The sequence below is a fragment of the Lithobates pipiens genome, unplaced genomic scaffold (assembly GCF_037356315.1).
Source record: "Lithobates pipiens isolate NorthernLeopardFrog02 unplaced genomic scaffold, aLitPip1_a1.2 Scaffold_10, whole genome shotgun sequence".
Classification (NCBI taxonomy): Eukaryota; Metazoa; Chordata; class Amphibia; order Anura; family Ranidae; genus Lithobates; species Lithobates pipiens.
Window position 1 is genome coordinate 127,255,420 of NW_027507686.1, and position 16,249 is coordinate 127,271,668.

Consider the following 16,249-nt stretch of genomic DNA (forward strand, 5'->3'; position numbering starts at 1 on the left):
AAGGTTATTTTAGAGGTAAACTAAAAGCATGTAATTACTAAGTAGATTTTGGTAAACAGAATTATTTTACATATGTGATATCCACAACTTCTAAAATAAATATAGGAATTATGGACAAAGATACTGGATTCACAATGCCAATATAATCAAGGTCCTTCAAATAGATTTCCCACTTTCAGCATGTATGTACAAAATCTGTTTTGCTTGGATGTAAAGTCAGGAGTTTGGACCCTTTGAAACATTAGCTATTCACAGAAAAGTCTTTAGTACCCATTTACATATGCAGGTTGCAGTTAAATGCAAACCATAATAGCGCAGTGTGGTGCTTTTCATTTTAATGTAGTGGGCAATATAATGCATGCAGACTACAATGCACCATAGTGTACATATTGGGGGTTATTTACGAAAGGCAAATCCACTTTGCACTGCAAGTGCACTTGAAAGTGCAGTTGCTCTAAATCTGAGGGGTAAATCTGAAATGAGTGGAAGCTCTGCTGATTTTATCATTCAATCATATGCAAGTTAAAATGCTGTTTTTTATTTTCCTTTCATGTCCTCCTGGGATCTAAAGCAACTTTACTTCCAAGTGCACTTTCAAGTGCACTTGCAGTGCAAAATGGATTTTCCTTTAGTAAATAACCCCCATTGTGTCTCTGGTGTGCTGCATTAAAAATGGAAAGGCTTAAGCAGGTATGTTAGTGTGCTATGGTTCACTAACAGCCTATTCCATATGAATGGACTGCCATAATTTAACATGCTTTGATGCACAATAACATGTCAACATTGATGTATTACCACTGCATAGTTGTTCACAACAAGACAAGCTTACACACAATCATGATTTAAATCACTAGTAAAAAGTCTTGATTTAAATCAACTCGATTTAAATCATAATTTTGAAAGAGCAACTGTCATCTCTGTCCCGCAGCGGCTTCCCCTCTGACCTGCTGTTGACTCACCGACAGTCCTATTCACTTTCATGGGACAGCTGGTAATGCAGCAGTGACACAACAAGGTGAAGGATGTGGCTGCAGCAGCTGAGTGGATGCCCGCTAACAGGCGCTACCATGATGGATCTGAAATGACAGGTACTCCTTAAATATAAGGACTCATTCTAGCTGGTAGTTCGATTCTTTATTATTTGCAAACAAAATTAAGGTTTCCTATTTAGAATAATAAGCTGTCAGGCTAGTAAAACAGCAATATCAGAAACGATTCAATCATACAGTTTGCAGTTTCCATAGATTTGCAAAACAATGGGATAAAGGAATATTCCTGAACTTTGTTCTATCTCATGGTTACTGTGAAACTGTGTGAATGCATGAATGCAGTGTATGTTATCTCAGCTTGCCGAGCTTGGATTTATTGAATGAGTTTAATAAAAAATTAAATATTGCAGAATATACAGCCTCATACTATATAACTAAGCTCAATTTCATGCTGAATAAACAAAATTATTAATGTATCCTAAAAATAAAATTATCTTTAGATAGATTTTTATTCCAAAAGCATTTTACTAAAATAAATTCGATAAAAATCAAAAATAATCGAATAAAAACATTATTTTTTCTTCAAATTATTGATTTTTATGCACCCTGTATATACAGTAATACTATGCGCTCCAGTAGGATATGTTGAACAGATAATTTTTACCTTTGGTGGGCAGCTACTACTATATGTATAAAAAAAAATATTAGTCACAATGAGTGTAATAAAAATATAAAAATAAAATCACTCTAGTAGCGCTCCACCATTTTCATTCCAGCCACATTTCTCATCAAGTGATCAAGTCATAAAGTCCTTGCACTCTTAAAGTGAGCAGAATGGTGGACACCACTCTTTTTTGACCCCAAACTCACCAAAAATTATTTACTTGAATAGCAAAATTCTCTCAATCACATTTTTTGATCCACCAATGGCTGGTATTCTTGGTCATAGCAAATAATATTTGTTGTAATTAAGTACTGTATACACCAGAATGTTCAGACTGCTGCATTTTGTACAAATCTTCACTGCAGGGCTGCCCCGTCCTCTTCCTGCTTTTGAACTTCAGAAGTTGTGGGAGTTAACAGATTCAGGTCTTGGGTTCAGCTGCACAAAAGATAATCCGCAATGGGTATGCCCACTCCTGTCTTCTCCTCCATTGAGAAATTTTCTTTCACTAATTACACTTCCTGGAACACCCACCATAAACAAAAGTAGATAGAAGTGTGTTTCCTAAATCAGTGTGCAGTCCGGACATCTGTACAGATGGCAGGCCAGAGTCCAGCTCCCTCTGCGGCTGCTATATCAGAGCTGCTGCAGCCAGGCATTATAGACAAGCAAAGAACCGCTGCTGTGGGGCACCGAAAACACCACTGAATGATGTGCTCACATTGCCAGGAAATGTGTAGTCGCAAGCTCTGTCAGGAAATATAACGTATACTGCTATAAATATTAGCATGTATTAAAAAGGGGATTTACTCCGGAGATAAAAAGATAATCCTGCCACTTTATAAAACTCTGGTTAGGCCGCATCTGGAGTATTCCATCCAGTTCTGATCATCAATCCTCAGGTAGGATGTGCTGGAATTGAGGCGAGTGCAGAGAAGGGCAACTAAATTAAAAGTGAAGTTCCAGACAAAAATTGAACTCCTTTGAAAAGGAAACCACACCTATTTTCTTTGGGACTTCCATCCCACAGGGCCGCAGCGATGTACGCACTTCCACTGTTTTTTTTTTTCTTCCTCTTTCCCCCTTCTGGGACCTGTGTGTGTCCCAAAAGATAACGGTAACATTCAGAAAGTGCAGCGTGACTCACAAATGCACAGTAGGAAACAGGCTGTGAAGCTACAAGGTATCACTTCCTGTTTCCCTGTCCGGCTCTCTGGACAAGTAAGTGTCCATATATTAAAAATCAGCAGCTACAGTATTTGTAGTTGCTGGCTTTTAATTTTTTTCTCACCCAGACTGTAACTACTCTTTTTACTGTCAGTGTGGTAAGGATGTGTAACTCTCTTCCACAATCGGTGGTGTCAGCAGAAAGTATGGATAGTTTTAAAATACTCTTGGATGTGCATCTTGGAGAAAACAAGATATGGACAATGATTTTTTACACACACGCAAACACACACACACACACACACACACACACACACACACACACACATCAACACAGGTTGAACTTGATGGACTGTTGTCTTTATTCAACCTTACCTACTATGTAACCATGAAATGCATTTCAGAGGCTAGGACCTACCTCCTTACACATTCTCTTGCATCTACACATGTCCTGGCAGCACATCATCCAGTGGTGTTTTCTGTGGCCCACAGCGGAGGTTCTTCCCCTGTGCCTGGCTGCAGCGGCTCTGGTATAGCAGCCATGGTGGGAGCTGCGCTCTGGTCCTCCATCTTCACAGATGTTCAGACTACACACTGATTTAAGAGACACACTTTTATCTACTTTTGTTTATGGAGTTACAAACAGTGTAATTAGTAAAAGAACATTTCTCAATGGAGGAGAGGGCAGGAGTGGGCATGTCTTTGTCGGATTATTTTTAATGCAGCTGAACCCAAGACCTGAATCTGTTAACTTCCATAGCACCTGGAGTTCAAAAGCAGGAAGAGGAAGGGGCAACCCTGCAGTGAAGATTTGTACAGAATGTACATCCTGATACATACAGTACTTAATTACACTGAATGGTGTTAGTTATGATGGAGAATACCAGCCATTGATTGAACAACAAATGTGTTTGGGAGAATTCTGCTATTCAAGCTAATTACCTTTGTTGAGTGCGGTGTCAAAAAGGGAGCGGTGTCCATTTGGTGTACTTTGGTGTTTGGAGTCACCTAACAGGAGTGGATGTTAACATTTATCATATGAACAATTAATACCTTAGAGACATTCTGCTGACTTTAAGAGTGCAAGGACTTTGCTCACACCCTATCACTTGATGTTGGAATGAAAGAGGAGTGCTACTAGAATGATTTTATTTTATTTGTTTTATTTAATTACACTCATTGCGGCTAATATTACCACTGCATTGGCTGAATGCAGCTTTAGGGAATTCAATGAGGTTTAAATCATTTTTATATCTAACCTATATCTAATTTGCATTTTGAAATACATAACTACCCTACAAGTAATAAACAAATCAAAATCCATTTTAGAAGGAATTTCTTATTTCTTTCTTATTCCTTCACTCTCTCCACATCTCGTAAATCTCCTAATGGTTCTAATTTTTCACTCTCTCTATAGAAGTGCCTTGCGGTGACTCTATGCCTGCTTGTGCTGCGGCCTTTTGTGGCTATCTCCATTGAGTTACCCACCACGGCTCCCGGTTGGGGGTGTATATTGGACGGCTTGCGGCACCCACCTACTAGACCATCAGTGCACTCACCTAAGTGAGTAAGCATGTATTAGGTGTGGGTGACTTGTTTACCCCACCCTTTATCATGTGTTTTTATTACTATTTTTATTTTTCATTTACTTTACCTTACTTCTGAATATCATATTACTCTTTATTATAGATTGAACACATGCTCTGCTCCTGATGAGTGGTACAAAGGCCATGAAACGTGCGTAGAGCTATCATATGCCGTGCTTCTTTTGAATACATGCAGATTCTGACGTTACTATACATTATCCTAATTGGTGCACAAAGACCTCGGTCCTGCAGGCATTATGCTACATATGCTTTTATTCAACCCTGCTGCGGTGAACTTTGGAGTTTTATTATGACACTTTATGATATTCATGTTATTATCATGTTGTACTATTATTATCACTATTACCATCTATTGTTTATTACTTTGTTTATCAGTATCAGCACTACCGTCAGTAAGGACCACATGTCAAAACAACCAGGAGAATTGAGACATATAGATATATGCTGAAATAAAAAAGCCCCACCTTACAACAGGGGAAAGAGAAAGATAGTGTAATTGTGAATGGGGGCAGAATGAATGGATTTGCAGCTGCAGATTCATTAATTCTGTTTCAGTGACACAGAAATCATTTCTGTTAATCCTTTCATGCCCCCTCCTCTCCTATGCAAACTATCTGAATTTTGTGTCCCTGTGACCTGTACAATAACCAAAATCCTGAACATCTGAACCTTAATGAAAGGTCATGTTATCACTGTATATGACCAGCATATCAACCCCTTTACTCCCTCTTTCCTCTGTGTAGGACTTGTACATTAATGTATCTGGTGCACCATTCTCAAGCTCCATGTTCAACCCCCCCCCTTCTGTACATTAATGTTTCTTCATTTCCAAAAAATGGGGGCAAAAAATGATCACCCTGGGGGTGTTCCATTTATGGATCTTCCATAAAAGGGTTGTTTTGGGGATTTTCATACTATTCTGGCATTTTCATTTTACCAGAAAGTAAGTATAGTAGAAAATCCAAAAACCAAGAAATAAATATTACTAAATGCCACCAAAAGAAGTACAGTGTTAATGTTGTAATTGTCAGTCAAGCTATCACAGCACTGAAAACTGGAAATGGCCTGGTGATGATGATAGAGGCTGATCCTCAGGTTCTAAATTAACCTAAGCTATGTATATTTGGATGTATTCATTGTTTTGATATGTGGCTTTTATTGACAGTAACCTCTGTTTATGCATTATTTTTTTTTTATCATATGCTCAGTTTGAGTTGCTTAGGATTTCCAGGTTTACTTTAATAGTAATTCTAAAGTTATAGGTGTTGAACAGCACATACATTTGATAGAACAGAACATGAACTAGCCAGTTATATGTTGTATTAAGAATGCTAACCTTAATAAAGTTATAGTTACCTGGATCATCAATGTCAATATTATTTTTTTCTTCACCTGGTTTTTCTTCTGTCCTTTCTTCACCAGATTTGCTTTTAGGTGACCAAGTCATCTTATTCTCCTTTTTCAACCTCCTTCTTGCATTAGCAAACCAGGTGGACACTTGAGTAAGGGTCATCTTTGTTATAATTGCCAGCATTATCTTCTCTCCCTTTGTTGGGTAAGGATTCTTCCTATGCTCATATAACCAGGTTTTAAGTGTACTTGTATTCTCTCTAGTTGCATTTTTCCTTCTGGCAGAGACTGTGAAATCCAGTGCTCCAAACCTTTCCACAGATAATGAATCACAATAAGCACAGACAAAAAATAAATAAAAAATTACACAAGGTATTATTATTATACAAGCTATGTATAACTGAAAAAAAAAAGGTTTGTTCAAAATAACACTTTTTTATGCATTAAGGTGAAAAAATACCTGGCAGTCACCTGCCACCCAGCCCCCCCCCCCCCCCCCGTTTTACTTACCTGAGCACCTTCATCTCCTCGGTGGGGATGTGCTGTCCCTCTCTCCACGGGGTGCTTGCTCTTGATTGGATAGATTGATAGCAGCATAGCCATTGGTTCCCACTGCTGTCAATCAAATCCAATTACTCCGGCATCGGGGGGGGGGGGGGCGAGTCTGGCATTTTTGTCTGTGGATGCAAGTGCTGGACTCGGGAGTGCGCCCGCAAGGTAATCCCCTCAGGAGAGAGCTTCTCCTACTGGCTTATCTGATGCGGGGAGGAGCCACCAGATCCACCAGGGGACCCCAGAAGAGGATGTTCGAGGCCACTCTGTGCAAAATGAGCTGCACAGTAAAAGGTAAGTATGACATGTTTGCTATTTAAAAAAAAAACAAAAAAAGTTTTTTTACAATCACTTTAAGTAGAAGCTGGTTTCTATTACACTGCATTGCTGATTGTCCATATGCCTAAACCAGGCGATCTGCATTTTCTGTGCTATAAACAGGAATTTTCGATGCACAGTTGGCCTGAAACTAAAATAATTAATTTGTACAATTATGCCCACTATTATAACATGAAAAATGAGACATGCAGATACCCTTTGTTTTAAGAAGGCTATAGTGTGCTTCACACTTGTTCAGTAAACTAATTTTTTTATTCCTTTAGCCCACTTCACCATGATGTACATATCTCACAAAAGTGAGTACACCCCTCACGTTTTTGTAAACATTTTTTTTATATCTATCACGTGACAACACAAGAAATTACACTTTGCTACAATGTAAAGTAGTGAGTGTACAGCTTGTAAAACAGTGCACATTTGCTGTCCCCTCAAAATAACTCAACACACAGCCATTAATGTCTAAACTGCTGGCAACAAAAGCCATTTTCTCTCCCCAGTGGCATTTGACCTGTTAGTGTTGCAAGGTCTCTGGTGTGAATGGGCAGCAGATGTGTTAAATTTGGTGTTATTGCTCTTACTCTCTCATACTGGTCACTGAAAGTTTAACATGGCACCTCATGAAGAACTCTGAGGATCTGAAAAAAAGAATTGTTGCTCTACATGAAGATGGCCTAGGCCAGTGATGTCGAACCTTGGCACCCCAGATGTTTTGGAACTACATTTTCCATGATGCTCCACTACACTGCAAAGTGCAGGAGCATCATGGGAAATGTAGTTCCAAAACATCTGGGGTGCCAAGGTTTGCCATCACTGGCCTAGGCTATAAGAAGATTGCTAAGACCTTGAGACTGAGCTGCAGCATGGTGGCCAAGACCATATAGGGTTTAACAGCACAGATTTAACTCAGAACAGGCCTGATAAAAATCACCGATCACTGCCATTACTAGTGAAAAAAAAAATATTTATAATAAAAATGCCATAAATATATCCCCTATTTTGTAGATGCTATAACTAGCGCAAACCAATAACTAGCAAACCAATAACTTGCTCAAACCAATCAATATACATTTATTGAGATTTTTTTTTACCAAAAATATGTATAAGAATACATATCGGCCTAAACTAAGGAAGAAATGTGTTTAAAAAAAAAATGATATTTATTATAGCAAAATGTTTTTTGTTTATAGCACAAACAATAAAAACCGAAGAGATGATCAAATACCACCAAAAGAAAGCTCTATTTTTGGGGAAAAAAGGACATCAATTTTGTTTGGGTACAGCATCGCATGGCCGTGCAATTGTGTGCCATATCACAAAAAATGGCCTGGTCATTAGGGGGACAAATCTTCTGGGGCTGAAGTGGTTAATGTTGTCAAGAACAAATACAAACAATAGAGGTTAAAACATAGAAAGGAAAGCAGAGATCGTTGCAGAACAGAACTTAATACAACATTTGTGCACCATCGGGTCACTTTATAGTAAGCAGAGAAAAGGTACAGGATCTTATGGGACATTGCTAAAGAAAGGGGATGCAGAATGCCAGGGTTGCCATTGAGATTCAAACTGGGCAGGTCTACCATCTTTATAAGCCATAATTTGTTCAAATTTGTATATTTCATTAACTTGTTTGATTACCTCCCTCACCAGGAATTTTGTTTGTTTTCCATTTTTTCAGGATTGCTGTTGTAGTGACAGGTAGCACCTGCATAAAGGTTAGGCATAGTTAGGTGGGTATATCAGAAATGTTAATGCAAAGAACGACCTGCTCAATATTGGGTTTAATTATGAGTCCTGTGATTCGGCAGAGTAGTTTAAAAACTTTGGCCCAAAAACTACAGAGAGGAAGGGAGGACCATATAATATGAAGCAGAGTGCCAGTATTTCTGCACCCTTTCCAACAGTCATTGGTAACATCAAAGGCAATTTTTGCTATTAGGTATGGGGTAAAATACCATTGCAATGGAGTTTTTGTGCCATCTCCCAATAGTTAGAGCATTTTGAAAATTGGTAGTTAAAGTGAATTGCTTTCACCCATTGAGAGAAAATGAGCGGTTAGTATCCCTTTCCCATTTGGAGAAATGTGAATGTTTAGCAAATGTGAATTTGGCAAAAAGCAGGCCATAAAATAATGTGATGGCTTTGAATTCCAATATGACCAAGCTTTTGATGGAATGGTTATTGAAGATACATTTTGGCTCTTTATCAGGTGAAGTAGTCTAGTATAAGTGTAAAGTTCTTCCTTGGGTAAGGAATAGTCTTGAGCAAGGCCATCAAATTATCACTCATGACATCCCCGACAAAATGGAGACCTTTATCGATCCACATTGTGTAAAAATTATAACTGGAGTCAAAACTTTTAAACAGTTGAGAGGGATAGGGATCGTTTCACATTTGGCAGAGGTGTCACACTGAGGCTTGAGCTCCCACCAGGCATCAAGCATAGAAAATGTATAGTCTATGCTGGATATATGGTCTAGTTGGCCTCCAGGGTACTCCAATGTTTCAAATGTGAAGGAAGGAACCAATATCTAAGCTGATCTAATAGGGACACTGTGTAATAATCTTTTAGGCTGGGTTCACACTGCTGTGCAGCGTGGCTCATAGCAGGTGTCAAGGGCAGGTGTAAAGTGAAGGTGTCCAGTGCATCCCTGTTCCACAGACGAATCAGGCCCAAATTGGACATAAAATGGACCAGAAGATGCACGGGAACCCTGTGCAATCTGCTCTGCAGACGTCCCGGAGCTGTTTGAACCAGCTCCATTGAGAGCCAGTCACTGTCTCCTGACACTAATGTGAACCCAGCCTAAAGTTGGGAAAACCCATGCCCCTCACTGTGTTTCATCAAGGTTGTTCATGAGCAACGTACATTACTGTTCGCCCAGACAAATTTCGATAGTATAGATTGCATGGTGGAAGAGAGTGACAGAATGGAAATGGGTAATGTTCTAATATAATATAGTATTTTTTGTAAATTTTTAGTAAATGCAGCTAATCTTCCAGACCAAAAAGAGAAAAAGAATCCCCTTATGTGGGATAGTTGCTCTTGTGTGTCGGTAATAAATGTGTTTTATATAAATCAGCTGTACTGGCAGTTATCCTGATGCCCAGGTATTGTAAATAGTTAGGGACACATTGAAAGAGAAAACCAGTCTTTAGCATCAGTTTGGTGGCATGGTTCACACTCTGGCCTAAAATATTGGATTTTGAAGCATCTAGTTTATAACACAAAACTTTATTAAATTGATCTAGGATGTCATTGACAACTGGGAGTGAATGAACCGGATAGGACAATGACAGTTTCACGTCATCCACAAACAACGTGATGGTGTGTTGTCAACCTTTGGAAATTATTCCTTGAATGACAGGGTGAGTTCTGATTTTCTCCGCCAGTGGCTCCATAAGCAATGCAAAAATCAGCAGTGAAAGGGAGCAACCGTGACATGTGCCATTGCTTATGTTGAACGCTTTAATAATATACCTTCGACAAAAATGAAGGTGGAAGGATGGAAATACAATGCTAAAATAGCCAAGTGTATTTGACTATTAATAGTGATGAACGAACTTCCGACGGGACGTTTCGCGAACGCGAACCGGCCAAAAGTTCGTGAACTGCAAGGTTCACGGTGGACCCCATTTACTTTAATGGCAGGCGAACCTTAAAAACCTTCGGGTCATATTTTCAGCCACAAAATACTAACCAGCTGTGCACACATAGTCCCACAACATGGACACTGACATAACAAAAGTATTAAGTGAATCTGGGATTGACAACAACAAGCATTCTTTTTCTATCTGTTAAATTTTGACAATTCAGGAGCACATGAAGGCCATGGAGGAGAGGCAAGGTCAGGGCAGGCTTTAAAGGGGGTGCAGGAGATGATCAGTGCCACAGTTAGGGCAGCACAGTCCTGTGCCTGTGTCCCAGTGTACCAACCTTTGCTTGAGCCCCTCCCTCTGCCCGGCCCTTACCCCCACCTGTGCAGGGCTCCACTGTGGTGGTCCAGAGGTGCCAGTCCAGTGCTGATCCTCAGCCATGGTGCTGGCACCACCCGCTGATTGGCTTCTCCGCTGCTATCTCCCTCACTGTCTGAAACCAGCACCGCGATAGAGACTGAGCACTGACACCAGCGCCAAGATAGAGAGCACTGACATCAGCACAGTGATAGAGAGCATTGAGACCACACCAGCACCGAGATAGAGAGCACTGACACCACACCAGCACCAAGATAGAGAGAGAGCCCTGACACCAGCACCGACATAGAGATAGAGCACTGACATCAGCACTGTGATAGAGAGCACTGACACCAGCACCGAGATAGAGAGCGCTGACACCACACCAGCACTGTGATAGAGAGCACTGACACCAGCACAGTGATAGAGGGCACTGACACCAGCACCGAGCAGGGGTGGACTGACCATTGGGCCACTCGTGCACTGCACGAGGGCCCCGTGCCACTAGGGGGCCCCATCAAAGTTGCCAGCCTCAGTAAAACCATGGAAAGTATGTAAAAATCTGTTTTTTTTTTGTTTTTTTGTTTGTTTTGTTTTTACATCCTTTTGGTCTAAAAATCCAGAGATTATAGCTGTCCCACCTCTCCAGTACCTTTTCAGCCAATAGAAACATGTCTGTGTATACTGTGTGTTTGTGTATACTGCGTGGCCCCATAATGTCTGATTACCTGGGGGCCCCATAATCTCCTACTGCCAGGGGGCCCCATGAGTGGTCAGTCCACCCCTGGCACCGAGATATAGAGCACTGACACCAGCAACGTGATAGAGAGCGCTGACACCAGCACCGTGATATAGAGCGCTGACACCAGCACCGTGATATAGAGCACTGACACCAGCACCGTGATAGAGAGCACTGACACCAGCACCGTGATAGAGAGCACTGACACCAGCACCGTGATAGAGAGCACTGACACCAGCACCGTGATAGAGAGCACTGACACCAGCACCGTGATAGAGAGCACTGACACCAGCCCCAAGATAGAGAGAGAGCACTGACACCAGCCCCAAGATAGAGAGAGAGCACTGACACCAGCCCCAAGATAGAGAGAGAGCACTGACACCAGCCCCAAGATAGAGAGTACTGGCACCAGCAACTCGCTGCGGGATCCAAAAATATGACACCACTCAACCTCTTCAAACAGGAGGGTACGGGCATATAGTACGGCGTGCTTTTTTTGTACAAGGAAGTGAGCCAAAGGTAGAAAAAAGGTCTGTGTGCTCGATTAAATAAATAGTTTATAGAGTTATGCATATACATGGTCTACTGGTCACATGTGTTGAGATCCATGCCTTATTCATTTTTATAAATGTGAGGTAGTCAACACTGTCGTGAGCTAGGCGAGTGCACTTATCGGTCACGATCCCCCCTGCAGCGCTGAACGTCCTTTCGGACAGGACACTGGATGAGGGGCAAGCCAACAGTTCCATTGCAAATTGGGTAAGCTCTGGCCAGAGGTCAAGCCTGCCCACCCAGTAGTCCAGGGGTTCATTGCTTCTCAGAGCATCCACATCGGCCGTTAACCCGATGTAGTCGGACACCTGTCGGTCTAGGCGTTCCCTGATGCTGGATCTGGATGAAACCTGTCGATGGGTCAGCTGAAAGAATGACCTCATATCAGAAGTCACCAACACATCTTCAAACCGTCCTCTTCTTGCAGTCGCTGTTGGATTGGTACCTGCAACTCTTTCTCTGGGAGTGGGAATTCCTCTTCTGCCAGTGCACGCAAAAGCAGAATGCAGCATTTCTTAAAGCAAGGCATGTAAGTGCTCCATTCTGACAGCCTTCTGTGATGGTGGTAACATTTCCTCCATTTTTGTGTTTGTACCATGGTCTAAGTACGTTGCCGCCCAGTACTGGTCCTTGACCTTTATGCTTTTTATACGGGGGTCCCTGTTAAAACACTGGAGCATGAAGGCCCTCATTTGCACTAAACTGGAAACAGTGTGGTGGCCTGGCTCCTGCTCATCATCCAAGATAATGTCGTCCTCCTTGTTCTCCTCTCCCCATCCACTCAACAACAGGGATCCCAGAAAGGTTTAAAGCATGCTCTTCTTGCTCCTCCTCATCCGCCCCGGCACCATCCTCCTGACTCCTCTTCAGACTCCTGTTGTTGACTTGTCTCAGATACAGTAGCTCCCCCCCCTGGGAATTCATCCAGCATTGCGACTTCCTCATCTTCCTGCTCCTGCTCCTCCATGGCTTGATCAATGGCACAACGCAATGCACGCTCCATAAAGAAGGCATAAGGTACCATGTCACTGATGGCGCCATGGCTGTGACTGACCAGTTTGGTGATCTCATCAAATCGCAATCGCAAATAAGACGTCTGACCTGCAGATTGTGTCGCCGCTGAATGTCAGCAAGGCGAGCCATGGCCGTGTAAGATCTTCTGAAATGGGCCGAGATTTTCCTTGCCTGCTGCAAGATGTCCTGGACCCCAGGGTATTTGACAACGAATCGCTGCACGACCAAGTTTAAGACGTGTGCCATGCATGGCATGTGTGTAATTTTGCCCTGTTTCAATGCGCTAAGCAGATTGGCACCGTTGTCACACACCACTTTACCAACTGTCAAATTGAGCGGTGTTAGCCACTGATCTGCCTGTGAACGCAAAGCTGAAAGGAGTGATGGGCCAGTGTGGCTCTTGGCTTCCAGGCACAACAGACGCAGTACAGCATGGCAATGTCTCACCTGGCATGTCGAATAGGTTCTGGGGATCTTGGGCGGCGCAGCGTAAGAGAAGCTAGCAGCGGAAAAGGAGGAGTCATCTGAGGAGGAGAGGGTGGAGGATGGAGTAGGAGGAGAAGAAGATGAGCCAGGCCTGCATGCAATCCGTAGCGCTAAAACCAAATCTACACGGGTTACATGCTTGACGGCCGTCAGAAGGTTCACCCAGTGGGCAGTAAAAGATATATACCTTCCCTGCCCGTGTTTGCTAGACCATGTGTCTGTGGTCAGATGTATCTTGGCACCGACACTGTGTGCCAGAGATACATTCACTTGCCACTGAACATGGCCATATAGCTCTGGGATACACTTCTGTGAGAAATACTTCCTTCCTGGGACCTTCCATTGTGGTGTTCCAATGGCCACAAATTTTTGAAAGGCCTCCGAGTCCACCAGTTTATATGGCAGTAGTTGGAGGGCTATCAGTTCTGACAAGCCAGCCATCAACTGTTGGGCAAGAGGGTTATCCGGCATCATAATTTTTTCGAACATTTGGCCCACGGAAGCCTGCTTTTTTGCAGAAAAACGTGAGGACGGCATGCTGGAAGGTGGAGGACAATTGTGAGGAGAGAGGAGAAGGAGAGGTAGAAGATGAGGCTGGACGGTGAGAGCCTGGGGTGTGGCTTTGTGGGTTCTGTTGCTCCCACTGGGCTCGGTGATGGCAGCTCATGTGCCTTCTTAAGGTGGTCTTCCCTAGGTGATTGTTGGGCTTACCACGACTTATGCGTTGACTGCAAAGGCTGCAGATGACAACACTATTGTCAGCAGCGAACACGTTAAAAAAAGCCCACACTGCGGAGCCATGTGCCGGGGTCCTTTGTGGACCTAGTAGCTAGTGATTTGCAGACTGTCCCTGCTTCAAAACACCAAACTGTCCCTCAGTCCCTACACTGATAAAAGACAGCTGCAGAATCGGTCAGCACTCAGCTCAGCAGCATAGCAGTCAAGTATAATATGCTTTCTATATTTGAAAGTAAGTATATTATAAATGTACAACCCTACATACTGTACACCTATACCAGTCCTTAAAAGGACCTTTGTGGACCTAGTAGCTAGTGATTTGCAGACTGTCCCTGCTTCAAACACCAAACTGTCCCTCCCTACACTGATAAAAGACAGCTGCAGAATCGGTCAGCAGCACATCAGTGCACCATAATATACTTTCTATATTTGAAAGAAAGTATATTATAGGTGTATTATAACCCTATATACTGTACACGTATACCAGTCCTTAAAAGGACTTTTGTGGACCTAATAGTAATAGCTAGTGATTAAACTGATCCTTTCCCTACACTGACAAAAGACAGAATGTAAAATGGCCGCCAGATCCGGTCTATTTATAAGGTAGGGGGTATGTCCATGTGCTGAAATGTCTCAATTGGCTGTCCTGTACCCCATGATGGATGTGTCATGGGTTAAAGTTCTTCACAATGCAAACAAATATGGCCACCGCGAACAGCGCCAGAAGGCCGCCAGGTTTGGCAAATCGCGAACTGACCACCGGGCGAACCGCAAGGCCATCTCTAACTACTAATACCGAATTTATCGAGTACCCTGGAAAGATAGCCCCAGTGGATCCTATCAAATGTCTTCTCTTCCTCCAAAGCAAGGAGCAGAGAAGGCCTCTCCAGTTTTTCCACCAGATGGATGAGGTTTATCATTCTCCTGGTAGCATCAGGAGCCTGAAGGCTGGGCACAGAACCTACGTGGTCTTGTTGCACCAAGGATGGTAGAAATTTTGCCAACCTATTTGCCAATAATTTGGCATACATTTTCACATATATATTTAGTAGTGAGATTTATTGTGGGGAAGTTGCTTTATAAGTGTTTCTATTTCTGGGATGGAAAAAAGGGGGCATTAGGGCAGTTCAGATCCTCTTTGGATTACAGGCAAAGAAATTGAAGCAAGAAATTTAGAAATTATTTCAGTTGGTTGAGAAGTGCTGGAGTAATTTTGTAAATTATATAGTGAGCCATAGTAGACACTGAAAGCATCAGCCATTTCTTTAGGGTTATACATTTTTTTAACAGTAGAGGGGTCCGTGATGTATGCGATCTTCTGTTTGGTGATTTTGTCTTTGACCGTATCTATAATTATTGGCTTTCTTAAGCCCTGATAGGGGGATCGTGTTGGGATATTAGTAAGGACCAGAGTTCTTGTCTGGTGTTACATAGTTTATCCCAAAGTTAGAGGTGAGGACTGAGAGACCGCTGCCTCCACACCTCAGAGCTTAATTGAATGAGAATTCCTCTGATGTAGGCTTTGTGGGTGTTCCATAATGTGAAAGAATCAACAACCGACAGGAGCATGATCAGACCAAGTGATGGTATATATTTCAGATTTTCTCACATTTTGAATAAAGAATTTTTTCACCAGAAACAGATCAATTCTAGAGCACTAATTATGTACAAAAAGTATGTACAAACTCTTTCTGAGGAGTGCTGGCACCTCCACATGTCGAACATGTAGGATGTAGAAATACAATTAGTGTATGTGTAGCCCTAAGTCTACAAAGTGAAGATGAGGTGGCAAAGTCTAATTCCTTATTAGGAATAGCATTAAAATCTCCACATTGTCAACTTTTTCCATAGTTTGTTGAGAAAACTGATGTTTTACATTAGGGAGGTAAAAATTGACTAGGATGTACATGACATTATTAATCCCACCAATCAATATTATGTATGTAATCAAATCATCAGAAAGAACATCTGACTGTTTAAAGGAGACAGAATCTTTCACCGCAATATCCACTCCCCTCTTTTTCTTAGGGGCATTAGAAAAATAAACACAAGGGAAATTGTGATGTTTGAAAGATGGTGGACGAAGTGATGAGAAATTTGT

The 16,249-nt window shown here is 42.0% G+C and overlaps 1 protein-coding gene across 1 annotated transcript in view; it reads right to left on the minus strand.

Moving 5' to 3' along the window:
* The window catches only part of IRX6 (iroquois homeobox 6), a 168,251-nt gene that overhangs the window by 2,518 nt on the left and 149,484 nt on the right, over nucleotides 1–16,249 (minus strand). The window contains exon 4 of the mRNA XM_077458105.1: nucleotides 5,784–6,088. Within this exon, the coding sequence (XP_077314231.1) occupies nucleotides 5,784–6,088 (305 nt within the window). The remainder of the gene's footprint in view (nucleotides 1–5,783; nucleotides 6,089–16,249) is intronic.